The 27,819-nt window shown below is 41.8% G+C and overlaps 1 protein-coding gene across 16 annotated transcripts in view; it reads left to right on the forward strand.

Moving 5' to 3' along the window:
- The window catches only part of RNF8 (ring finger protein 8), a 36,394-nt gene that overhangs the window by 1,210 nt on the left and 7,365 nt on the right, over positions 1 to 27,819 (forward strand). For 4 of the 16 annotated variants that reach the window (XM_023624872.2, XM_070244510.1, XM_023624867.2 and 1 more), the window contains exons 2-7: positions 6,961 to 7,089; positions 16,165 to 16,908; positions 19,165 to 19,227; positions 22,005 to 22,094; positions 23,927 to 24,034; positions 26,004 to 26,208. In XM_023624872.2, the coding sequence (XP_023480640.2) occupies positions 7,021 to 7,089; positions 16,165 to 16,908; positions 19,165 to 19,227; positions 22,005 to 22,094; positions 23,927 to 24,034; positions 26,004 to 26,208 (1,279 nt within the window). In that variant the 5' untranslated portion in view covers positions 6,961 to 7,020. Of the gene's footprint in view, positions 1 to 4,749; positions 5,037 to 6,780; positions 6,862 to 6,960; positions 7,090 to 16,164; positions 16,909 to 19,164; positions 19,228 to 22,004; positions 22,095 to 23,171; positions 23,529 to 23,926; positions 24,035 to 26,003; positions 26,209 to 27,819 lie in introns of those variants that run through there. The other 12 variants (XM_070244513.1, XM_070244506.1, XM_023624868.2 and 9 more) reach the window with 8 other exon arrangements.

The following is a 27,819-nucleotide window of genomic DNA, read 5'->3' on the forward strand; positions in this document are numbered from 1 at the left end:
GCATATTTCCAGTTGGGGGCCGCTAGGACTGGGGTGGTGGTTCTAGAGAGGGTGATGGAAGAGGAGGCAGAGAATTAAGAGTGCAGTCAGCTTGAGAAGGAGAGCTGGGTTAGGGACAGGCTTGTGGTGACTGAGAACCATTTGGGTTTTGGCAGTAATTTGTATGAAAGATAAAGAAGTTTTTTGATCATTATGTGTTTAGTTAGGTTTGTTCTATAAACTGTACAGTCTCAATTCAGTCTCCCAGGTATGTATGGAGTACTGAGATTGTTTGGCGTACTGTAAGAGAGCCAAATAATAATGGCTTCTGCCCTCGAAGAGTTTGTCGCTTGAATGGGGAAAGAGGATTTTATACAGTGAAGCAATCTGAGAACATCCACGTAGGCCGAATGATCAAGTGCCAAGATGTGGATTACTTAGTGCTATCCTAGAGCAGTGGTTCCTCAAGTCAGAGGAGAGTTTCAGGTCCAGCATTAAATGTTGCTAGGTGAGGGGGTTATCAAGGGTTGCTTGTGTGCTGTGATTTGAAGAACACTAGGAAAACACTTCTGCCCCCAAATCTCTCTTTTATCCAGGTATCATTGCCCAAAAGTCCACAGTGGGTGTTCATTCTTTTAGTGAAATAGCATTATGTCTAAACAAAAAGGTACATAGCTTAATTAAAAAATACTTTATTGCTAAAAAATGCTAACCATCATCTGAGCTGTCAGGGAGTTGTCATCTTTTTGCTGGCGGAGGGTCTTGCTTCGATATTGATGAGGGATCAGGGTGGTGGTTGCTGAAGGTTGGAGTGGCTGTGGCGATTTCTTTTTCACTTTTAACAACTTTTTATTTTGAGATGATTTCAGACTTACAGAATGATTGCATGAAAAATACAAAGACCTACCAATGCTCTTTCTTTAGATTCCCCAGATGTGAGATTTTACCATATTTGCTTTATCCTCTTTCTCTCTATATATTAAATTATATATGTAAATTTATTTTTTCCTTAACTATTTGAGAGTAAAACGCAGATATGATGCTCTTTTATGCCTGAATATTTGATTAGGTGTTTCCTAAAACAAGGACATTCTCATATATAACAGTAGCACAATTATTAGGTCTGAAAAATAGCATTGATATAATCATACTATCTAACCTAGAGACCTTATTCAGATATCAATTGTATCAGTACTGTCCTTTATAAGAAAGAGGAAGAAAATTAGTTTTCTGGTTCAGGGTCATTTAGCTGACAAGTCTCTTTAACTTTTAAAATTATTTTATTGAGGTCATGATGCTTTATAACATTGTATAATTTCAGGTGTATGTTATTGTGTATCAGTTTCTGTATACACTATGTTGTGCTCACTACCAAGAGTCTAGCTTTTATCCATCACCATACATTTGAGAAGTTTCTTAAAATAAGACAACAGTGGGGGCTGGCCCCCTGGCCAAGTGGTTAAGTTTGTCTGCTCTGCTGCAGGTGGCCCAGTGTTTCGTTGGTTCGAATCCTGGGTGCGGACGTGGCACTGCTCATCAAACCACGCTGAGGCAGCGTCCCACATGCCACAACTAGAGGGACCCACAATGAAGAATATACAACTATGTACTGGGGGGCTTTGGGGGGAAAAGGAAGAAAATAAAATCTTTAAAAAAAGAAAATAAGACAACAGTGAAGTTTCCCACATTCATTGACTCTTTCACGAATGATTTCTGTGTAGCATGTGATGATGCCGTTTCACTCACAGAATTTCTTTTATTTATTTATTTTTATTTTTTTAAAGATTAGCACCTAGATGGCAGTTTCTTCCAATATAAGGCTGTTTTGTCTACACTGAAAATCTGTTGCTTACTGTAGCCACCCACTTCATTATCTTAGCTATATTGTCCGGATAACTTGCTGTAGCTTCTCCATCAGCACTTGCTGCATTACCTTGCACTTTTATGTTATGGACACGGTTTCTTTCCTTAAACCTCACGGACCAACCTCTGCCAACTTCAGACTCTTCTTCTGCAGCTTCCTCACCTCTCTTCAGCCTTGAGAGAATTGAAGAGACTTAGCGCCTTACTCTGGATTAGGCTTTAGTTTAAGGGAATGTTGTGGCTGGTTTGATTTTCTATCCAGACTACTAAAACTTTCTGTGTATCAGCAGTAAGGCTGTTTGCCTTCTTACATTTGTGTGGTCACTACAGTAGCACTTTCTATTTCCTTGAACAACTTTTCCTTTGCATTCACAGCTTGGCACAAGAGGCCAAGCTTTCGGCCTGTCCTGGCTTTTGATATGTCTTCCTCACTACACTTAATCATTTCTGGCTCTTGATTTATAATGAGAGACATGGGATTCTTCCAATCACTGGAGCACTTAGAGGCCATTGTGGGGTTATTAATTGGTCTCATTTCAATATTGTTGTGTCTCGGGGAATAGGGAGGCCTAAGGAGAGGGAGAGAGACAGGGAACGGCTGTTTGGTGGAGCAGTCAGAAGACACACATTTGTTTATTTATTTATTTTTTAAGATTTTATTTTTCCTTTTTCTCCCCAAAGCCCCCCGGTACATAGTTGTGTATTTTTAGTTGCGGGTCCTTCTAGTTGTGGCACGTGGGATGCCACCTCAGCATGGCTTGATAAGCGAGCGGTACCATGTCCGTGCCCAGGATCTGAATTGGCAAAACCCTGGGCCACCGAAGCGGAGCACATGAACTGAACCACTCAGCCACGGGGCCGGCCCAGAACACACACATTTGTTGATCAAGTTTGCCGTCTTACATGGGTGCAGTCCGTGGTGCCCTCCAAACAATTACAATAGTAACATCAAAAATCACTGATTGTAGATCATCGTAACAAATATAATAATAATGAGAAAGTTTGAAATATTGTGAGTTACCAAAATGTGAGACAGTGACATGAAGAGAGCAAATGCTGTTGGAAAAATGGCACCAGTAGGCTTGCTCAACGCAGAGTTGCCACAGACCTTCAGTTTGTAAAAAACATGGTTATCTGTGAAGCACAATAAGACAAGGTATGCATGTACTTTATTTTGTATAGGTTGACATACAACCCTGTCAGCTACGTAGAGATCAAATGTTAACTCTTTCAGATTCAGTTGTTGTGGATTAATTTACTACTTTTGAATAGGTTAGTAATGCAAGGAATCTTGGTGGGGGTGGGGGACAGAAAGAATTAAAGCACCTTCAGCAAGGGCAAGAGGACAATAAAGTGTTCCTTGACGTCTTTTAAACTAGTGGATAATTTTGTGTGGTGGCGTGTCTCAGGGGAGAGACCATATAAGCTAGAGTGAATGGTGAAGACATAGTAGAAAGACTGGCTTGCCTTGGAGCCCTGTGTGGAAGAGAGGCCTGCCAGGCCTGGCTGCCTGTGAAGGTGGGTCTTAGGAGTAGTTGGATTGTATGATGAGAGGCCTGAATCAAAGCCGGGAGATGAAGTCTTACTTACTGTACTGGTCCTCAAACTGTGGTTCACAAGCTGGTAAGCACACAATTCTAGGAGGTGTGCTGATACCATTTAATTATAACAGCAGAGAAAGGTCAGTTTCTTGCCTTCCCAGTTGCCCTCACAGTCTCAGATAAAATTTCACAGATAAAGTAATAAAAGAAGGTTCATCTCATTTCACTGAAGGGAGTACTGTAGTAAATTGTCTGCTTGAATGTATGTCTTTAAACTTCTTAAAGCAAACCAAAGAGTTTGCTGGAAAAACAAGTTAAAGATTTATTTCAGATGAGCTAGTTTCCTGGCCCTGTAAGTATCTAGGTTTGGGAAAAGCCATAGTATCTTCATTTTTCCCTTTTTCTTCTCTTGTGTTTGGTTTTCATGAAACTTTCTGCCCTAAGAGGGTTGGAAAAGGGAAAGGATGATTCTAGAACATTTGCCGGTCATCTGGGAAACAGTAGGAGTCGTGGCCAGGAGGAAGGGGATAGCACTAGTGAAGGTGTGTAAGGACAAGATGATCTTGTAGACCCATAATATCAGTAAGCTCAAAGGCTTACACAACTGTTGTGAATAGAAACAGCCCAACATATGAGTTGGCAGTTTATTGGCACTCAGTTCCCATGGGAAATTTAGTTTTATGTTAAGAATGATGCTGGGATATCCCGATAAGCTCATTGTAGACTCTTTAACCATGGTGTACGAAGGTAAATTCTAGGACCAAACAGTGAAGGAAAGGATGAAAAAGAGTCCTTCCTTCCTTTCCTGGATTTAGAGTCTGTAGGAGGCAATTTCAGAAAATGGCACTCATCTCCTTTTTCTGTAGTTCTTTCCCTAGGCTACTCAACAATGGCAATCTAGCTGTCTCCCCTCAAGTATTACAATGGAATATGAAATACTTCCTTTATTAGAAATAAAGCTACCTAAATGGAAATTCTTACTGAATATGGATGACATTTAAATCCTTAAATATTCCATTTTTAAAGGATATATGTATTAATTCAGAGGAACTTCTATAATTAATGGAATTTCTGGCAAACTGTCAAAGAACCGAAAAACTTCAGACTCAGGGTTTTGGTGGATATGGTCACCACAACATTTTAAAGGGGAATAGTCAGATTGTAAGAGGTCCTTGCTTTTCCATAGTTTTCAGTGGTAATAACCGAGTTTCCAACTTCTGACCTAAATAAATACCCATCCTAGAATCTGGGAGGACTCATAAGCAAAATTTCTTTTTTCTTCTATTTATTCACAAATATTTACTGAGCACCAGGTACTGCTGGGTACAGAAATACAGTGTTACACAAGACAGATAAGGGCCCTGCTGATGAAATTCTAGTAAGTGTTCTCATAAGGGGGAGACAGAAATAAATAGGTAAAACCAACAGGATAATTTTGGATTGTGGTAAATCCATGCTAATAACATGAAGGAATATAATGGCAGCGGGCTCAGGAGGGAGCAGGCAGCAGCTTTGTACCAGGTAATCAGAGTACGCCTCTGAGGAGCTGAAACTTGAAGGATGAGAAGGAGCCCATGCAAATGTCTGAGAGAACAGTGTTCTAAGCAGAGGGAAAAGGTGAAATGACTGTGACAGTGAATATTTCTCGTAGTGGTGAGTGCTTCTGACCATGGTATGAGATAAGACTAAGAGGTGAAGGGGGTTAGGACCTTCAGGGCCTTATAGGCTGTGGGAGGAAGTTTGGATCATTGGAGAATTTTAAAGAAAGAAGGGAAATGATCTGATTTAAAGTTTTTACATCACCACTCCAGCTGCTATGTGAAGAATAAAATTTAGGGGGGCTAGCGCACGAGCGAAAACAGTGTAACTGGAAGAAGCCAGGTTGCTTGGACTAAGGCAGTGGTCATGGAGATAGAACTGAACAGATTTAGGACATGCTGAATTACAGCCAGTAGAATTTACTGATTTGAACGTGAGATGAGGGACAGAAGAATCGAAGAGGGCTCCTGGGTTTTGGGCTAAGCAGGTGGTTGGATGGTAGTGTCAGTTACTGAGATGAGAATTTGTGGGAGGCATCGATCAGGCGAAGGAGAGTCGTGGTGGTCTTTCAGGGACTGAGGAGGACAGGCATGATTCTGAAAGATTTTCAAAAGGAGCAAAGAAGGCAGCTTTTACAAAACCACGTATCATTTGGCCTGATGTTCCCAGGTAAGGGTTGTGGTATGGGTCATCAAAGAGGTGGCTCATGCACCAAGAGAATAAGCAGGGACTTCTAAGATCTGGACCTCAGAAGAATTTCATTTCTGGCCTTGACAGGGTTATTATGAATTAGACTGGTCCGTCAGGAAAGGATGATAGATATGAATTGAGGCTTCTTTACAACCTTTTGCAGTGGCTCTCATACAGTCCTTGTGGATCTGATGGAAAATATGGACTCAATGCACAGACTTGGGTTGAATCACAACTGGTTGAAGGTGTACCCAGATTGTGTGGTAGAATGTTTACTAGGCTTTCCTGAGAGCTTTGCCTTTGGCTATGTCCTGTTTCAGTCTTTTATCTGTGTCTTGAATGAAGGTACAGAGGGCATCACATCAATTTGGTGGGTGATTCAAAGGCTAGAAGGGATATTGACTATGTCTGATGGCAGATTAAGAATTCAGAGAGGTTTGACAAGCTCCTGTGATAGGCTGAACTAACAAGATGAAATTTAATAGGAATCAATGTAAGTTCCTGCACTCAAATCCGGATTTACCAACTAGTCAAGTATAGGACAGAAGAGACATGACTTCGCATAGCAATTCTTTGGGGAGGGTTAGACCAAGAAATTTAATCATTCCTAAGCCTGAGGATACATTGGCAGTGTGACAGATCTGCTCTGAAAGCTAATGCAATTTATATGCTCCAGTGATAATATCTAGAACTGGGAAAGTGATACTTGGATTTCGCTGTGTAACAGAAATTAAGTTTATTTTTGTTAATATGGCATCCAGGAATAAAAATAAGCCAGGAGTCTCTTCACAGACCCATTAAAGTGTCAAAGAGTCAAACCTATGCCATGAGAGTTAGGTTGAGGTAACTGGCAACATAGGGCCAAGAGAACAGAATAGCCAGTAGACACTTTATAGCTGTCATGTGGGAGGGGGCTTGGAGATTTTCTCATGGTGCCCAGGGCGGAGCCAGGGCCAGTGGATGGAATTTATAGGGAGAAAGGTGTCAAGTCGGAGCCATTAAAAAATTGGAGGGACTGTCTTGTATAGAGGCTGTAGTTCTTAGCAGTGTTTAAGACTAGTTGGTGGGGTGTGTAGAAAGAATTCCTCCATCTCATGACTTTTCGGAGTCCTACCAACCCTGATATTCTGTGATTAACTCCATTCAGCTGTCTCTTGTCACAGCTTCTTGCCTTTTTTACATGATGGCTCCCATGGCAGCTGGAGGAGATAGCAGATGAACTGTTTGGGTTTCACAGGAATCCAGTTTCGTAAGTCAAGACGTGTATACTGCTAGTTGACAACATTGTAAAGGACCTCCCTTTTCAGCACAATAGCTGATTGTGTCTCTTATATTGTTGTCTTCCTAGGTGACTGTAGGGCGAGGATTTGGTGTCACATACCAGCTGGTATCAAAAATCTGCCCTCTGATGATTTCCCGAAACCACTGTGTTTTGAAGCAGAATGCCGAGGGCCAGTGGACAATTATGGACAACAAGGTACAGGAATCCGTAGAAGCCTAATGACTTTTATTGACTTTTTGTTTATTTTTAAATTAGTTTTTTTTTGCATAGGCAATACATGGTACAAAATTAAAAGATTCAAAAGATATCTTCTCCCCTAGCCACCCAGTTGTCTTCCACAGAGACAACCACTTCTGTCTGTTGCCAGAGATTTGATTATGCCAAAATAATTTCTAATGACTTGAAGTTAGTTACTTTGAGGGAACGCCTGAATTGGAGCAGTAGGTTCTGCGCCAGAAACTGGACTAAGTTACTGGGGGAATTGGCCCTTTGTAAGTTGAAAGTCCAGAAACCTTGGGAACCTGAAGAAGATTCTGGAGTACATCTGTGGTTCAGGGCATGGGGAGGAGGGAGGAGCTCAGCTGACTGTACTTAGCGCCTTCCCTTCCCCACTCCTTTCAATCAGAGCAAACCACCTCCCCCCTTTTGTACCTATTTTACTATTGGTGTTCTTAGGAAGATCTTCTTTGAATAAAGGGTTTTTCTGCTTTAAAAAATTTGAAAACACTGGTCTAGTGTGAATACTAAGGGAGGTAAAATGGTGTATAAGGCCCAGCAATTAGGAAGTACGTAAAGTAGGGATGTGTAAGCACCCAGGAATACAGTGAACATATAGGCTATGAGGTGAGAGAAATTCTAATGTAGACAGTTAAGGATTAGAAAGTATAAAATGTCTTCAGACACCGTTTTACACTGCTCTGGTTGGAAGGATTTTAAAGAGGTCTGTTAGAAGGAAGAATATTAAAATGGTTCTGAGACCAATTCCAGCGTGTATGTGAGTGGTTTTCCCCCACACCACCAAGCAATGCTAGTGTCCTGCAGTTCAGCTCAATACTGACACTATCTACTGGAGATAGCAGCAGGTTCTGCAGGCTCAATGCCACAAGACCGCCCTCCGCTTCAGATGCCAATTGCCAGTTGCAAGGCCAGATTAACACCTGTGCTTTTGAGCAACTGGCTGTAGATTAGAGGTTCCAAAGACACCTTCCTTGGACTTCATATGCCAGCCACAAGTCCGGGTTGTTACCTGTTCTTCTCACAAACTGGCTATAAAGCAGAGGTTCCCATGACCTCTTCCCCCTTGGCTTCAGTTAATTAGCTAGAGCAACTCACAAAACTCTGGGAAACATTTACTTATGTTTAGCAGTTTATTATAAAAAGATATGATAAAGGGATACAGATGAACATCCAAATGGAGGAGATGCGTAGGGCAAGGTATGTGGGAAGGGACACGAAACTTTCATGCCCTGTCTGTGTGCACCACTCTCCCAGCACCTCCATGTATTCATCAACCCAGAAACTCTCTGAGCCTGTCCTTGCCGGTTTTTGTGGAGGCTTCATGGCATAGCTGTGATTCAATAAGTCATTGGTCATTGATCATTGATAATCAGTTCAACCTCCAGCTCCTCTCCCCTCCCAGGAGGTTGACGAGTGGGACTGAAAGTTCCAGTTCTCTAATCACAGGGTGGGTCCCTTGGAAACCTGCCCCATCTATAGGTGATCTAGGGGCATTCCAAAAGTCACCTCATTAATGTAACAAAAGACTTTTCCTCTCTCACCACTTAGGAAAATCCAGGGGTTTTAGAAGCTCTGTCCTAGAAGTGGGGATGAAGACCAATTATATATTTATCATTCATAATGTTGCAGGTATCCTACAGGCCTACCCAGCAGCCTCATTCTGCAGGCATATAACTGCTAGATTTAAGCTGTTGGAGAAAGTTCCTTCCTGCACGAGGATTAAGTTGGGGTGGTACTGTGTTAAAGGAGAGGCTGTAAATGCTAAGTAAATTGATTCAGCACTCCTGGCAAGGCCTTATGAGTAGAAATGAAATTGGCACTGAGAAGGAGGCCTTAGAGATGATCTAGTTTAACCTTCTGGGGTCAGATGAATCTGAGGTCCAGAGAGAGAAACTGACTTGCCCAAGGCCAGTTTACATAACTGACTGGTTGAGTGGGTGAATGAGCCAGGGCTCAAACATAAATGGGTCTGTCTACTATGCCCTGTTGTCAAATACCAGTAAAGGACACAAGCAATTTGCCATACTGGCTGCATGATTTTTAAAAAAATTAGTTATATGTATTTAAGACATTCCTTCAAGGTTTTAAAGCCCCTGCAATAACTTATATCAGAACACCTTAGGGAAAGATGTTTTCCTCATCAGAGCTGGCTATCTGAGAAATGGGGTTACGATATTATAGAGGGGAGTTCTCTGCTTCTTCTTTCCTTGATTATGTGCAGTATGGATGTGCTTCATTTATGGGGCAGCAGATTTTGAGAGGTTGGGAACCCACCAGCTGACTGATTTCAGTGTTCCTTGAACATCAGCCTCAAGGACACAGAGGGAGGCAGCCTGTGCCAGCAACAGATCATGGCTGTGCTCTCAGGCCACTCTCCACTGTTTGCTTTGTACCCTTTGTTCTAGGGCTGTTGTTACCATGACACTCCTCTTTGAGGTCTCAGACCGATAATATAGAGGAAAATTAGGCTCCTGATTCTTCGAAGTCTTTTCTGTACACTCTATGTAAGCCACTTAGCTTTGATTCAGTTTGTGAGGCAACTCTGATTTTTGAGAGAAGCTGTGACTGGGGTGTTTTGATGTAGCGAGTATTTTTGCAGTTAAACCACCCCCCCCCCCCGCCCCCGTTTTTTTCATTAACAGATGCTCTTTTTCTTTCTGGTTTCTTTCTGGCATGATGCCTTGGCAGCTGCTTTCTACTGATGAAGGATTTGAATTTCAGGTGCAGGATATTATTGTTATGGTCATATTTGAAGCCATTTGCCAAGTCTCTTTCAAGAGGTAGATATTTCTAATAATTTGAAACTCAGAAGTACATTCTCTCTTCATGAAATGGTCTCTCTTATGTGCTGGAATAGCCAGAACGTGAAAGCTTAAGTCCAGATACAAAAATTGCAACAAATGCAGTTTTGGCTTAAAATTGGCTTAAAAAAATAACCTTGGAGGACTGCTAACTCTGCACACAAAATATGAGGATGGTTGTAGCTGTGTAGATTTCAGTTCACTAAGAAGCTCTTCAGATGACTCATCCTATGTGTTGGTATCCAGCTCTTTCAGAAAATTGGTTATTTCAAAGTCACAATCTGAAATGCCTGTCTCCAGTCCTAAAGGCTCAGGTGTATCGTTTGAACCTTTCTCATTCTTCTCCTCTTACTGTGTTGCTGTTCACCTGATACCTGCTGATTCCTACCTTTATCCTTCCATAGGCTCTGGCATTTAAAGTCTCTGGCAAGTTATACTCTGTGTGAACAGACCTTGCTGCTTGGGACAGTTTAGCTTCTGGTTTTTCAGCAGCTGAAGCAGTGGTTCTCAACTCTGTTTCCAGTTTTTGCCCTGATGCAGGGTATCTTAAGAAAATACTGATGGTGTCACATTAAAATTAAGAACTTTCGTTCGTCAAGAGACATCATGATATTAAAAGAGTGAAAGGCAAGCTCAGGGTAGAAGATATTTGCTACACACAACTGTTGAAGGACTTATACTTGGATATATACAGAACACCAAATCAATAAGAAAGATAACCTAGTTTTAAAAATAGGTGAGAGCCAGATACTTCACGAAAGACTGTATCCAAATGTTCAATATCCGTGAAAAGTTGTTCAGTTTCACTAATGATCAGAGAACTGCAAATTAAAACCACAGTGGAATACCACTACACACCCACCAGAGTGGCTAAAATTAAATAATGATGATGCCAGGTGTTAGCAAGGATATGGAGCGAGTTAGTCTTTTGGTAGAAGTAAATTGTAAATTTGGTACAACTATTTTGGAAAATTATTTGGCAATATTTATTAAAGTTGCACGTATATATACCTCATGACAATATTTTTACTCCCGGGGAGACAACCCAAATGTCCATCAATAGTGGAATGGATAAATAAACTGGAATATTCTTATGGTGAAACACTATACTGTAATGAATTTGAGTGAACTATTACAATCATATTTTGCTTAATGCAAGGCATATGTTCTGAGAAATGCCTTGTTAGGCAATTTCATTGTTGTGCGAACAAGAGTGGTCTTACACAAACCTAGATGGTACAGTCTATTATACACCCAGGCTATATGGTACTAATCTGACGGGACCACCGTCCGTCATTGACCAAAACATTGTTATGCAGCACACGACTGTATATCCAACAACATGGATAAATCTCAGAAACATAATATTGAGTGAAAGAAGACAGACACAAAAGAATACACATTATATGTGCCATTTATATAGTGTTCAAAACCAGGCAAAACTAATGCGTGATGTTGAGCCAGGCTAGTAGTCACTGTATGGAGCAGGAAGGGGCTTAGTGGCTAAAAGGAGGCACAAGGGGACGTCTGGGTTGCTGATAATGTGGGTTTTGTTGTGTTTTTTTTTAACCTTGTGGTAGTTGCATTGAGATGTTCACTTTGTGATTATTCATCTGATTGTGCATTTTGATTTGTGCACTTTTATTTTTGTAATGTTTTAGTAAAGAATTTAAAAAAATATTAGCTTGTACACATCTATTAGAATTTCTAAAATAAAACAATACAAAGTGCAGTGAGCATGTAGGGTAACTGGAACTCTTAAACATGGCAAGTGAGAATACAAAATGGTATTGCCACTTTGAAGAATAGTTTGGGAGTTTCTTACTGTTAAGCAGTTAAACCCAATGATCCTATTTCTAGGTATTTACCATAAATTAATGAAAACACATGTTGTCACAGAAACTTGTCTGTGAATGGTTTATACTATAAATATAGTATATTTATTCATAGTCACCCAAAACTGGAAAAAACAACTAGAGAATGGATAAACAAACTGGTACACCCTTACCCTGGAATACTACTTGGCAATAAAAACATCAGACTGCTGTTAATGCAGCACCGTGGATGAATCTCAGAGTCATTATCCTAAGTTAAAGAAGCCAGACTCAAAAAGGTATATACTGTATGATTCCATTTATACAACATTCTGGAAAAGGCAAACCTATGTAGGGCAGAGAACAGATGAATAGTCGCCTGGGAATGGGGGAAGGGTTGACTGTAAAGGGGCACTGTGTGTTGACACAGTTACTTACTGTATGTCTTTGTATATAAACCTGACTTTAAAAATCCTGATGCCTAGTCCCTATCTCAAACCAATTAACTCAGTCTGAGGGTGAGACTTAGCCACAGCTGTTTTAAACATTTACATAAATCACCTGGAAAACTCCAAGAAAACATTGCCTCTTGGCTTTGAGTTTCCACTGTCCTCAACAACTGATTAAAAATGCTGGACAGATTGAGCATCAGGGGAAGTAATTAGTGTTTAAGAGGGTGTGGGTTATCCCACCTTTTTCCCAGTGATGGCTGAGAGACATCGGGCAGGCTTCTCTTTGGTTATCACTTTGCTGTTGACATGTTTCAAACTGGTGATTATGAAAACCAACATCAGGAAAGGCTTGAACAGAGTTTGATTTATTTAAACCACTGTATTTGAGATCATATCCTGGGCAGTGCTCAATTGTTCTTATATAGCCATGGTGTTTTCATCCTATTCTACAATCACCTTGTGAACAGACCTGACTCAGGGCTGTGGTCCAAATTATACCACTAGGTGTCACCAAGGGTGATGAATGGGTAAACATAGAGGGATCCAAGGATAAAATGTGATGGGAAAATTTTTTTTTTAAATTTTTATTGAGTTGATAGGTTACAATCTTGTGAAATTTCACTTGTACATTATTGTTTGTCAGTCATGTTGTAGGTGCACCCCTTCACCCTTTGTGCCCACCCCCCACCCCATTTTCCCCTGGTATCCACTAATCTGTTCTCTTTGTCCACATTTTTAAATTCCTCATATGAGTGGAGTCATACAGAGATTGTCCTTCTCTAACTGGCTTATTTCACTTAACATAATTCCCTCAAGGTCCATCCATGTTATTGCAAATGGAATGGTTTTGTTCTGTTTTACAGCTGAGTAGTGTTCCATTGTATATATATACCACATCTTCTTTATCCATCCATCTGTTGATGGGCACTTAGGTTGCTTCCATGTCTTGGCTATTGTAAATAATGCTGCAGTAAACATTGGGGTGCATAGGACTTTTGGAATCGCTGACTTCAGGCTCTTTGGATAGATACCCAGTAGTGGGATAGCTGGGTCATATGGTAGTTCTATTTTTAATTTTTTGAGGAATCTCCGTACTGTTTTCCATAGTGGCTGCACCAGTTTGCATTCCCACCAGCAGTGTATGAGGGTTCCTTTTTTTCCACAACCTCTCCAGCATTTGTTACTATTAGTTTTAGATATTTTTGTCATTCTAATGGGTGTAAGGTGATATCTTAGTGTAGTTTTGATTTGCATTTCCCTGATGATCAGCGATGATGAGCATCTTTTCATGTGCCTATTGGCCATCTGTATATCTTCTTTGGAGAAATGTCTGTTCGTGTCTCCAGCCCATTTTTTGATCGGGTTGTTTGATATTTTGTTGTTGAGTTGTGTGAGTTCTTTATATATTATGGATATTAAGCCTTTGTCAGATATATGACTTGCAAATATTTTTTCCCAGTTAGTGGGTTGTTTTTTTGTTTCAATCCTGTTTTCATTTGCCTTGAAGAAGCTCTTTAGTCTGATGAAGTCCCTGTGATGGGAAAATTTTGAGAGCTTATTTTCCAGACCTGAAAGGGCTCTTGGGGCCGGCCTGGTGGCACAGCGGTTAAGTGCGCACATTCCACTTTGGTAGCCGGGGTTCCCTGCTTCGGATCCTGGGTGTGGACATGGCACCACTTGGCAAGCCATGCTGTGGTAGGCATCCCACATATAAAGTAGAGGAAGATGGGCATGGGTGTTAGCTCAGGGCCAGTCTTCCTCAGCAAAAAGAGGAGGATTGGCCGCAGTTAGCTCAGGGCTGATCTTCCTCAAAAAAATAAATAAATAAAATTTAAAAAATAAATAAAAAATAAAAGCGCTCTGAAGGAGGCAGGTTAATGCAGACCACCTAGTGGAGGGCTGCAATATGTCTTGAAAGTTTCCTCCATCTTTTTAGGGATTCCTTTTTCTCTCTAGCCTTGGGCTACTTCCGTAACCTGTATTTATTTAACCTTATGTTTGCCTTTGAGATTTTTCTTAAATGTCTATACCTTGGCATTAGGTGGCCTCCTGTGTCATAGTACTTTTGACACCTTTACCTACATATAATCCAAAATTGACTATTCTGCTAAAAAATTGTTCTCAAATAGATTCTTCTTGCCTCCATCCCCCTTTTTTGTTATTTCCCCACTTTTCTTTCAGAAGTTAGCAGAACTGATCACTCCCCTTAGTTTCCCAGGCTGAATATGAATAGAAAGTTTGGGAGAAAGTTGGCCAGATAAGCCAGGTTGGCCCAAGGCAGTAGGTTAAAGCCTGTCTCTGTATGTATCTGTGCTTGTCTTTTTCTCTCTCCCTGCCCACGCCAAATAGTATAAAACCAGACACAGGCCTAATACCAAACCACAGCTGAGATCCTACTCCCCTTCATCCTCTGTGCCCTGTGGTCAAGCCTCCTGTCCCTCACGTTTGGGTTGACCAGGTATTTTTTCTGGCTGAAAGGTAGCTGTAGTTGCGAACATAAACATAAGTCTTAGTCCCAGTTCATATGTGAGTTTCATCTCTGGCCTGTCTCCCAAAGTTAAGTCCTTGATATGGATTAAAATGCCCACTTGTGTCTTTCAACTCTAAATCTCGATTTGTTTCGAGTCTATTTTAGAAGCCTTCATCCCCAATTAGCATCTCTTAGCTAATGCAGCTATACGTGATATCCCTTTGCATTTATAGGCTGTGCCGTGTAATCCCACATATCCTTATATGTGCCTTTATGCTTTCCTTTCCACGGTCAGTTGCTAAAAGTTGTTTTCATATCTTCTACTTTTACGCTCGGTATATTTACCTTGCAAGATGCTGAGCATAGAATTGAAGTGATTGTTGATAGATCAACTGAGCCAGAACATAATAATAGTAGTGAACACTTATATAATGCTTACCCTGTGCCAGGTGCTTTTCTCAGTGCTTTACGTATGTTATCTCATTAAACCCATACAGACACCATGAGAGAGAGACTATTATTATCCTCTATTTTATAGATATGGTAACTGGGGCATAGAGAGGTTAAGAAACTTACCCAAAGTCACACAGCTATTAAGTGTTGGAGCCAGATTACAAACATAGGCAGTCTGACTCCAGGGTCCATACTCTTCACCCCTATGCTAAGATTTAATTAAAATGGTAAAAGTAAATATTTATCAAGCATTTATTATATGTGAGTCCCTGTGCTAAGTGTTTACATGTATTATTCATTCCTCATGGGAACTATGAGGTAGGTACTGTACTATCCCTATTTTATAGACAAAACTGAGGCATAAAGAGGTGATGTAAATTGTCAAAGGCCATGCAGTTACTAAGCCCAACATGGAGCATTTGGGCTGTGCACCCAAATCTGTCTGAGTCCAGAACTCCTGCTCTTAACCACTATGCTGTATTGCCCATGGACCTCTGGTGCTATTAATGGGGTCAGATCCTACCTGCTGTTTGACCCCAGTGCGGGATATTGCTCCTCTCTTTTTTGGTTTGTGTACTGGGAAGTGCTTTGCTCATTCATCAGTGTGTTCAGGGGCCACATCCAGAGACAGTGCTTGTGTGACTTTCCTGGCTAAGCCTACCTTTTGAACCTCTTCATTAGGTGCTGCTTCCTTCACTACCAGCAGTTTTTCAATCTTGGGCCATTGCTTCAGTTTAGGTCAATAGGAGCAATTCAATTTCAGTTTCTTTTAGTGCTACTGTATTTATTTGAGTAATTCATCCACCAGTGAAAAGGTGATTCTGCCTGTTATACAGACAGTTCTCTGTGGAGGCATGAATGTGAAATATAGGTAAAAACCCAAAGCACTGTTTGAAGACTGCTGTTTCTGAACCTTTCTTTTCTATTTGTTCTCAAGAGTTTTCCTTCTGAAAAGGCAGAAGGTTTTGCAGCAGCAGGAGAGAAATTCCATTAAGAGGAGGAAAATCATGAAGCTTGTTTTGTCTTTCTTTCCCTTTCCCCAGAGTCTGAATGGTGTTTGGCTGAATAGAGAACGTCTAGAACCTTTAGAAGTCTATTCTATCCATAAGGGAGACCACATCCAGCTTGGAGTGCCTCTGGAAAATAAGGAGAATGCAGAGTATGAATATGAAGTTATTGAAGAAGATTGGGAAAGGATATATCCTTGTCTTGCCCCAAAGAATGACCACATCATAGGAAAAAATAAGGGCCTGAGAACTAAAAGGAAATTTAGTTTGGATGAATTAGAGGGTCTTGGAGCTGAAGGGCCCTCAAATTTGAAATGCAAAATAAGTAAAGTGTCTTGTGAACCTGGTCAACCAGTGAAGTCATCTGGGAAAAGTGAAGTAGCCAGTCACCCCCCTGAATATTTGGATCCTAAGTTGACTTCTTTTGAGCCGAGTGAGAAGACCACAGGGGCTCATGTTTCCCCTGGCCCCGTAGAAGTCGTAGAGCTTCAGCAAAAGAAGCAGAAAAAAACCTCAAACCCTTCAGCGTCTCAGAGCAGCTTAGACCTGTTTAGGGTGACCATGTCCAGGATTCTGAAGCTGAAAACACAAATGCAGGAAAAACAGGTAGCTGTTCTGAATGTGAAAAAGCAGACCCAAGAAGGGAACTCAAAGATGATTGTGAAAATGGAGCAGGAACTCCAGGATTTACAGTCCCAGCTATGTGCGGAGCAGGCCCAGCAGCAGGCCCGAGTGGAGCAGCTAGAGAAGACTTTCCAGGAGGAGGAACAGCATCTCCAGGTACCACACAGGAGGGAAAGACAAGACTGCCCCTCAGAGGGGTGGGCAGGCCCTTTGTGAGCCTCTGGCCAGAGCTCTCTGTTTCCGGATCAGTGACCCAATACTGAGCACCAGGGACAGGAGATGGAATGGGAACAGAAAACTGTGAGATGAGAGAACGGGGTCAAGTCAAGGATTAAGGCTTCAGCATGATGATCAGATCAAGAGCTAGAATAGAGTTGGGGTGCGAAGATGGGGTATAAGGTGGCAGAGCCAGCTGGGATGTAGCTGATCTCGGGATGTAAAGCTGAGGCATCTCAGAACCGAGGTAAATTCAGAGAGGTTGGATGAAGGTCAGGGTGCCACAAAACCACAGCATACTCTAATTAAACCAAGAATTGTCCTTGTGAGTTATCTTTCTTTGCTTTGTGGTCAAAGGCAAATCAGTTAGATCCAAGGCAGGTCGGGGTCAGCTGGTTGCTCGGCCCTTGTACCTGGCAACTTGTTAGCTGTGATGGTTAATTAACTCTGTAGCTAACCTAGGAAGTGGAAGGCTGGAAAGGCAGACTGTTTTTGTTTCTGTCCTGAGCAGCCAGCATAGGAGAGAACAGGTACACCATAACTCAACTGTTGAGTTGAGTGATAAGCCACTTCCTACACTGCCTTTCGCCGGAAGGTAAAATAATGACTGTCTTAACTCTGTCAAGGTAAGACCAAATGTGTCCCGTCCCTGAGTCGTTTGCTTAGCTGACAAGCTCTTGCAGAAAGCTTCCAGGCTAGAGCTGATCTGGTCCCTGCTCAAAATGTCAGTTCCCATCTGGCAAGAACTGCACATTTTACTCCAACCTACTTGCTCAGGTAATCTGAATGTCAAGAATTCCCCATTGTGAACTTCGTACTAAGAAGGGCCAATCAGGATCAAAGTGAATAAACTTTTTTATCTTTTGTTTATTTTGCTCAGGGCAAGGAACAACCAGCGGTGTTGACTTATTTCTGAACAATTTATAAATTTCCGTTCTAATCTCTGGAATCCCCTCAAACTGGTAGTATTGGCAAAGGCCATGGATTAAATACGTCTTTCTAAGGGTATACACTGTTTGCCTGTGTGTACTTTTTTGCTTTCCTTATCCAACCTGGACTAGTTCTTGAAATTAATAGAGGGAGGTTTATCTCTATATATTTAGCATCTGACCCCTTCACCAGAGCAGAACTCTCTTTAAAGGCTGTGTTCAGGAAAAAGAGTTAGTATTAATTAATATTTGTGGCTGCTCTGGGCTTGCTTCAAGATATAGCTGTAAAATCTCTTTCCATACCAAAACGGCGAAGAAAGGCAAAAGCACTGGTTTAAAGAATTTCTCTGAGTTTGAGAGGGTCATGTGTAAATTACTCTTAGTGAAGTGTATCTAGTCCTTTGTTTATTAGCTGCATTTCCCTCTGCCACCAAGCCCTAGGGATTTATCCTACCCCTACTACTTGTTCACAAGCTTATTTAACCCTTGCTGCTTGGTACTATACTTGGGCTTGGGCAGTTATAAAGATGCTTAATAAATGGTTTTTGCCATTAAGGAATATATCTTGTTGAGGAGACAAGAGTATTATACATATAAAGTAATCAGAACAGTTTTAACTCAGTATATTTAAATTAGAGAACAATTTCAAGTTGGCATATTAAATAACTAGGTAAATGTTAAAGTGAGGAGGGAATGGCCCAGAGGTACTTGTGGAAGGTGCTGGATGTGGGGTAATGATGATGCGGAAGGCATTCACATCAGAGGGGGCTGATGGAAGAAATATAGCATAAGCTCAGGCAAGGTGAGAGGAGAACCAATTTGTGGGCCAGAAGTGATGAAGAGACTCACAGTGAGAGACAGCGTGGCCAGAGTTGAGGGAAGAAACATGGTGGAGTTCATGAGTGCCAGTCTGGGGGATTATGTATGAGTTTACATATTTGACAGCTCAGAAGCTCTCAGTTTACATCCTTTTGGGAGTACAGCATTGACCAGTAGAGACTTGGAGTATTAGCCCAGAGTTTCTGCAGAACAACCTGAATGGTGGCTTGAAGGTGACAGCCCTGAGATGTGCGGTATTTGAGCAGTTAACTCTGCTTAAATCCTTTACTGCCAACAGCTTGAAGTAAAACGGAGATTTTCCACCTGCTCCCTGCCCCCTGTTGTTCCCAGATGCTCACACTAGCTGGTTTGCTCTGCTTGTTGCTGGATTTTGTTCCTTTTTTGCCCTCCCAGCGAGAAACTTTCCGTTTTGTTTCTGGCTTTTCAGGGTTTGGAGAAAGAGCAAGGAGAAGAGGACCTGAAGCAGCAGCTGGCCCAGGCTCTGCAGGAGGTAACTTATCTCTTGCCGTTGTACTGAGATTATAGTGGGCTGTGGAGGGAGGGGGCAGGCAGACTTTGCATGGCTGCTGGCTGCCTCTGCTGCTTAGCACACACCTCTGTACATTTCCAGTCTGTAGACAGAGCAGGTGGCAGCTGCTCAAACCATCAGGTTGGAGATTTGGAGCCTCACAGACAGCCAGACCTCAGCATGAAAACTTACATCTTCATCTGAGCAGGAGTTGCTCTAGTGAAGATGGAAGAGAGCCTGTAGCAATTAGGAGGCTCTCTGGGGAAGTGGCCGCACTTCCAGAAAGGTGAGGGCAGCTGAGGGGAATTGCAGGCTATGACTTGGCCACCAGGGCCTGCAGGGACCTCTCTTACCTCACCATTCCTGAGCTGAAGCCATCCAGAAACCATTCAAGAATGTTCCAGTTAAGCATTTTAGGTCAGTTCGAGAATGTGCAGTTTAACAGTCAGCAAAACATATCTATTTACTGGAAAGGCAAGGCTCACAGGAATAAAATTTCCCTAAAAGATTGCCTGTAGTTTATTTCATTTAACTTGACTACCTCTTTCATCTGATTATGTCTTATAAGCTCTTTTGCATCTTTAAAACCTACTTTGTCTTCTCTCCTTTTTATGTTATGATTAGTAGTTTGATGCAAGTTTGGTTAGGAGGTTAGTGGGATGGTTCATATCTCCTTGAAAAAAGTGAGCAATTGCATTAGAATTTGTTCAGGAGAATTTCTCCTTATGTTCTTTTATTGTATATCTACCTCCCAACCTTCTTATAGTGTTAACAGTCACATATTACTATAAGCTTGGGACGAAGCCTGCCTTGATTTCCTTGGGGGTGCACAAACAGCCTTGGAAAGAATTAGGTGAAAATGAATTCAATCTTTTTGGAATTTTATTTTCTAAGCTTGTTTATTTTCTAGGGTGGGAGGGTAGGCATGTTTACCATTTAGAGCATTATTAAATTAATATTCAGATACTATTTTAAAGTTGACTGGAAAAGAGTAAGGTTCTGCTACTTGGAAATCTCCAAGGGATCATTGAGTACCCTGCACCCACAGCTTCTCACCCTTGTCTGAGACAGAGAGGAAAACACTATCATTTAGTGTGAGGTGCTTGGCCAGTCTCCATTCATTAGCCTAAAATGATATACTTTAACCTGCCTGGGGGATGTACCACTCTCTCAGCTGAAACGTGGTTGTATTTTGGTCCACCCTTTTGGTCCCTCTGAAGCTGTTCTTTTTCATTTGCCAGGCCATTATAACGACTTGCATTTATGTAGAACTTAAAAAACTTTTCTAGTGCTTTCATATCTGTTATTTTATTATTAACACTGATATAGGAGGGGGACCTGTTTTCCCATTTTATAGATGAGCAAGTTAACGGCACACACATCTAATCAGCAGTCCAGATGAATACCCAGGCCTTCTGACATAACTGCTTTTTTCTAGGAGACCACACATTTTAAAATTTGTTTCTTGAGAATATCTTTTCAGAAATACTTACCTCTACTTGACCTTCTTTAAAAAGGGATTTGAGATGAGATTTAAAGTATAAGCTCTACTTAAGCATAAGGGAGATCAAAAATTATGTTTGATGGACGTGCACCCTCTTGACATTTGGTGTAGGCAGTTAGTCACAATGAATGAGCTGTCAGTTCTTGGGTGTGGCAGCTTCCAGAAGACATAGGCAGGGTTCAGGCAATATTGCCTTATCAGTGTATAGTGTGTAATTTGTAGAATAAATAGGTTAACGTTCTTTTTTATTTTAATGAAAATGATTATCTAGTTTTCCTGAATCTCATTTCTCCTTGATCATTATTTATTTATTTTTTTTAAAGGAAGATTAGTCCTGAGCTAACTGCTGCCAAACCTCCTCTTTTTGCTGAGGAAGACTGGCCCTGAGCTAACATCTGTGCCCATCTTCCTCTACTTTATATGTGGGACTCCTACCACAGCGTGACTTGCCAAGTGGTGCCATGTCTGCACCCGGTATCCGAACTGGCGAACCCTGGGCCACTGAAGTGGAACATGCACACTTAACCGCTGCACCACCAGGCCGGCCCCTTCTTTATTTAGTTCTTAAAAGCCACTCCCAGTGCTGGGTAGCCTGAGTTACTTACTAGTTCTTTTTCTTTTTTTTTTAAAGATTGGCACCTGAGCTAACATCTGTTGCCAATCTTTTTTTTTTTTTTCTCTCCAAAGACCCCCAGTACATAGTTGTATATTCTAGTTGCAGGTCCCTCTAGTTGTGTTATGTGGGACACCACCTCAGCATGGCTTGATGAGCAGTGCCATGTCCGTGCCCAGGACCTGAACCAGCGAAACCCTGGGCCACAGAAGCAGAGCACACGAACTTAACCACTCGGCCACAGGGCTGGCCCCTACTTACTAGATCTTGATCATTGGTTCCCTGTATCCCTTGGGTGGCTTTTTAAAAAAATGCACATTCCTGGGCCCCAATCTAAAGGTACAGAATCAGACCTTCTGGAAGGCAGTGTAAGTTCTTAAGTTGATTTGGATGGCCATGGAGATTGGGTTATTTCCAGAGGGATTAATGGATTTCATGGCCTCCCTCCCTATCTGCCCCCTTCCCTGAAAAGAAAAAGGTAATTGAGATGTCCTGGGGAGCAAAAGCATTATTTTGAAATTGCCAGTCCACTGATCCCTTGAACCAAAGCCACTGACAGAAGGAGGGAACAGGCGTGTGTGTGGCTAAAAGGAAAGATGCCGTGTAGCTCATCTTGAGTATGTATCTGCTGTGTTTCTGCAGCATCAGGCTCTAATGGAAGAGCTAAATCGCAGCAAGAAGGACTTTGAAGCCATCCTTCAAGCCAAGAACAAAGAATTGGAGCAGACCAAGGTACTGGAAAGAAGATGAAGGTTTAGAATTTGGTTAGTACATGCAGCTCAGCGTTTTCAACAGTGCAGGGGTTGCTATGGTGAATAAAGAGACAGATTACGACTGTTCCCTGCTTCAGGGGAAATAATCTCTAAAATTATTCAGGCCTATAGAAGGTCTGCCTGTTAGACAACATGTATTCCTTCCCTCATTCAGAAGCAAAATGCTGGGACTGAAACACTCACATCCTGCAGTCTAGTCCGTTGTCTGTGGTAGATGCCCCTTCAGAGTGTCTCGCTGACTCAGGCTAAGGAGTGGTGTAGTCAAAATAAAGAATAGTTCATCCTGATGGATTTTTGTAATTATTTCCTACATCAAATCAATGGAACTCATAAATTAGGGGTTATAAACTCAAATGCCCACTGGGATCAGACTGGTAATAGAAATAGGTGAGGTGGCCTAGGTGTAAGAACACAGTGGGAGCTATGGGGACAGAGGCGCACTGGAAAGGGGCACTAGCCCCCTCACCCTCCCCTCACCCCAAGAGGCGGCTCTTCTCTGTTGCAGCCAGTTGTTGCCATTGAGAAATGCAAGCACAGTGTTGTCAGATCTTCTGAGTTTTCCACAGAAGACAGAACTCTGAATGTTTATGTGAAATATCCCAATTTTCAAATACTGGCAACAAATTCAATTTTTTGTTTTGTTTTTTAATACCATGAGGACCAACCTAAACGAGTCTACAGGGTGTATCCAGTCCCCAGGCCACCAGTTTGCAACCTCTGAGCTGAAATTAATGCCTGAGTCTCCCCGCCTCTCTCAGCATGCCCCTCCTCGCATACCGACCTGGATCACGGTACAGAAAAGAGGAGGCTCTCTTTTCAGTTAGTTTGCTATCCTTGTCCTCTGTTTAAATCACAGTGCCTTTTCCCCAATTCATAAGTTTTTAGGGAACTTGACTCTAGTTAGAAATGGGTCCAGATCCTCTTCACTACCCCAAGCAATCTGACAGTCTTTGCTTTGATTAGAAGAGAAAATAAAAGATGAAGAGTGAATCAACCACTCAAATATACCCTAAATGACTTTTTCTCTCCCCTTCAGGGGCTCCTAATACTTTCTGTTTTGGGGTTGAGGTGCTGACTTAAATAAGCGTCTGCTTTAAGAGAGCGCACCTAGGATCTTCCCTAAAAAGTGTGTCTACCAGTGATCTGGCCTCTTGGGGAAAGCAAAGGGAAGCTGCGCTGCAGACCTCTGCAGGAGTGGGAAGTGGCGAACAGCACAGAGCTGGAGGCCTGAAGGTACTTCAGAGAGGCCGTCTCCTCAGCCTCCTGCCTGCGGGGAATGTAGCTGTCATCCTTACTTTATAGAAGTGGCAGCTGCAAAGAACACAAGGGACCTAAAACTGACTCAGCCTTCCTGCCTTTATGAGCTGTTTCTTCATGTCTTCTTTCTTGTCCCGTGAGTTCTGGGTTGCTTGGGGTGATTTTATATTACCTCTAAACTGCAGTTAGCTGTAAGATACTTAATGCCTTGTTCTGGTCTTGGGTGGTTGGCAGGGTTAGTATGCCACCTTCAGTTTTTCTCATTTGGTTAATTTTGGGAAGGAGACAGAAACTACAAATACTGAGAAAGTGGAGACAAGAAAGGAAGGAAGACAGTGACTTGTATTACAAAGCAGTTCTGAGAAGCAGTAACCCCTGGGGAAAGTGTTTTATTCTTGTCTTGCTGCTCCAGGATGAATTTTTAAGTTAGACTCCTCTTGGATCTCATTCCAGATGATTAACTCCATCTCTGTCCTATGTTGCTTTCTTGTAGTCATTCTCCTGAATGACAGGTGGGGTTGTGTGTCTTTGCAGGAAGAGAAGGAGAAGGTACAAGCACAGAAGGAGGAAGTTCTCAGCCACATGAATGACGTGCTAGAGAATGAGCTCCAGTGTATTATTTGCTCAGAATACTTCATTGAGGTAATTATGAGCAGTGGCTCATGCCCTCTCACTCTCCCAACCCTGAATGGGGCCTCAGCTACATGGGCTGCTTCTGCTATAGGGAAACATTTTGAAGAGATTTTTCTTCTAGGGACTTAATGTAGCTATTTGACTTCAGTGACCTCTAGAGATGGCCACTTCTCATTTGTTTTTGTAGTCTCCTTTACCTGTGCTATACTTTTTCTTATTTCACTTGTTTTTGAGTATTTATTTGGTGTAATCAATATTTTTAGTTGCAGTAAAGCCTTTATCTCTTTGTTGTTGGGGAGAAAACAGGGCTACATGGCATTAGATGTTTGAAGTATCAGCTGCTCAGTGAAGCTACTCTCTACCCTGAATGGTCACAGTGCTGAGAGCAGGTGTATAGTGCAGCCTTTAAACAGGGTGGTTAATGTCATTGATGTGTGTGGTCACTTTGGGAGTTCCATGGCCAAGTAGAACATATTTCAGGGAGTCTCAGGCTCCTTATGAAAATGAAACATCTCTCTCTGGGGTTACCATTTGTTATCCTGTCACATTTTTGCACAGACTCTCTTTTAATTTTTCACCAATTCTACCATTTGTGACCAGTTCATCTTAAACCACAAGTGTTAAATGACAGTGCTTGTCAGACTCCTTTACAAAGGAAAATGCATACACACACTGCTTGCTTTTTTCTGGTGGTCTTTAGGGAGATTGAGTCTATTAGCTTCCTGAAAAATCTTTTCTGGGTAGACCTGTTTCTTTTGCTCTGGATCCACTTTGACTTCAGGTCACAATTTCCCCCATAGTTTCTAGTCATTTGATTCTCTACTTTGGAGAAACTCAGTGTTGTTTTGACAGGGCTTATGGACTCTATTAGAGGAAGACAAGGAAACGGGCGTTGGAATGGGTGATGAGTTAGCCAGCCCAGGCATCTGCACAGACATATAAGAGACAAACAGTTTGACCTGTGTTTTGTTTACAAACACCACCTGACCTTTTTCTACGGTTCACCTCTTAAAGTCAGTGTTGGGAAGAGGTTTCATTTTAATCAGACAGGTTTTTACTCCTGTTTTTGAGAATTTATCTCATACAGTAAACGGAATGTCTCCTAGTTGGCTTTCTGGGCTCAACTTGGCATTTGAAATATACATAATTTCTGTGTTATTTTCCACTGCTATCCTAAAAACAGAAATGAAGACTTTTGAGCCTCAGCATAAGTGGTGTCATAGGAGATGTACATAAATAAGAGTAACGAAGAGAATGGATTATGTTCTTGGGAGTTAAAAGGGCCCTGGCAGAAGTCTAACTGTTGGAATTACTCAGAGGAGCCCCGCAAATAGAGGCTTCCTTCTGCTTTCTCTCTTCTCATAGGCTTATTTACTTAGGGGTTCAGGCACTGTCAGTGAACCCACTACATTTAAAAAATATTTTTTAGTTCCTTTTTCCCCAGCCTTTTTAGTTGTCTTTTTACATTTATTTTACTTTTTTAGTTGCTTTTGAATAGAGATGATATCTTCTACCATTCTATATACTGAGTATTCAGAAGGTGCTCCCCTTCATATATTAAAATCGAGGTTCTAACTCACCATTAGGAGGACATACGTTTGTTTTTCATAAGAGAATTAGTGATGTATTTGTATCGAACATTCACATGCTTACCAGTCCTGCTTTGTCCAGTGAATTCATTTGCAAGGTAGCTAACCCACATTGGCAGTGTGGTCTGAGTGGAACAAAATGGACAAATCAGCCTACCTGGGGCCTGAGTCCGTGAACTTTCAGAAAGAAAATGAATTGTCTAACTTGAAGCTTAAAATTTCCCATCCCTGAGAATGATTCTAATACCCTTTGTAAGCCCTCTAAATGGGATTCTGGTTAAATTTCCATTTGGCTTTGGAAATTAACTCCTGTCCTAGCTTTGAGATCACAATTGCCCTGAGAAAGTAAGTGTGACAGTTCTGATGTGTGTGTTCCCATTCCTCTTTAGGCTGTCACCTTGAACTGTGCCCATAGCTTCTGCTCCTACTGTATCAATGAATGGATGAAGCGGAAGATAGAATGCCCCATTTGTCGGAAGGACATCAAGTCCAAAACTCACTCCCTGGTCCTGGACAATTGCATTAATAAGATGGTAGATAATCTGAGTTCAGAAGTGAAAGAACGACGAATTGTCCTCATTAGGGAGCGAAAAGGTGAGTGGGTATGAACAAGAAAGTGTATCCCATCAACAAAGGACTTATTTTCAAGCTTGGGGCAGATTTTTTTTGATTGGGGAAGAGAGTCAGATAAATGAGTCTTGAGCTAAAGAAGAGGTGGAAGAAATGAGAAAAAGTAAAGAGTTAAAGATAACGTGTGAGAAAGAGTTGAGGTAGAATTAACTTAGGTATTCAAGCAGAAGGGAAAGGGGAGACTAAAGTGTGTGTGCCTTGGTTGTAGGGATAAAAAAAGACCTGATTAGAAAACATGGTCAAACAGTTTGCTGTACTGATCACTAGAAGATGCTGTTGTTCAAGACAGTTTGGTTGCTGTCCAGGTGTTGCAAAAATCTTGGGTTGAGTATACAATCAGTTATAAATAGGATGTATACAAGTCAAAGATTCACAGTTTGGAGAATGCCTGAAGAAAACATACAGCTTCTATGAACTATATAAGAGTCACAGCTTAAATACCAAATCGGGCATATTGTTAAACCAAAGAGATAAATTTAACTTTACCGTGTTATTGTTGGGTATCCTAATATATTTACTAACAAGGCTCCCACCTGGACAGAGTTGGGATAAAGAGATTGGGGAAGGGATTGTTGAGTTTCCCTAACAGATCATGCCTGCATAGTGAATATCTGCTCATAGTGAATATCTTGCTTTCACCAAGTGATCTCATCACACTTGGGACCTGCTGTGTTGAGGGTTGCAGAGCCACTCTGCAGTGTCCTTGTGGCAGAGGAATATGTCCTAGGGCAAAGCACAAGGAAGCTAGCAAATAGGAAGGATTGGTTATTGGGCAGGGATGAGAGTGCATATAAGCAGGGTGGATCTGATTATCATGTTCAGTCCCTTTAATAATTCAGTACAGTACTACCTTCTGGGAAAGCTTCAGGGCCAAAGTGCTGTGATGTCAGTTGGCTGCACATAAAGGCCTTTCAGAGAAGAACCAGAAGCTCTCTGCCCTTACAGGTGCTACCCACCACCTGGCCGTTGGTAACCTATGTTCATGTGTGTCTTTGGATATACCTTTCTCTAAGTCCAGAGAAGCTGACGATTTAAAAGCCACACTCTTAAGAACAGGTCTTCTGTCCACTGCTTCCTTTCTCATAGCTCTTCAACAGGTATCAGCCACTCTGAGTAGGGTCAGGAATCTGATGCTAATTTGCAAGCAGCTGTGGTATCAGACTGGCCCTCTGTTGGTCAGCCAGAGTGGAGGCAGCAGCCTGTCACAGAGCCAGGTGGTGTGGGTGCTGAGCAGGAATTGTGCTTGAGCCTAATATGCCCATACAAGACATTCTGACCTGTGGGAGGGTGGGGTGGCCATTGGGTGGTTCTTTAGAACCAAAGTGTTTGCCACTTTTCCAACAGCTATGTGCTGTTGGATTTTGTGCCCAGTTTTAAGGCCCCACAGATTTTTTTACCTCCCAGGAGACACTTGATTCTGACAGAATCCCATTGTTCTTCCTTTCTACCTCCCATTGCTCTGTAAGCATTTATAGGAACTCTACATTACACACCGGGATATAAAGAGATAAATAGGGGCCTGCGCAGTGGTGCAGGGGTTAAGTGTGCACGTTCCACTTCAGCGGCCCGGGATTC

This window comes from Equus caballus, chromosome 20, assembly GCF_041296265.1.
Source record: "Equus caballus isolate H_3958 breed thoroughbred chromosome 20, TB-T2T, whole genome shotgun sequence".
NCBI classification, from domain to species: domain Eukaryota; kingdom Metazoa; phylum Chordata; class Mammalia; order Perissodactyla; family Equidae; genus Equus; species Equus caballus.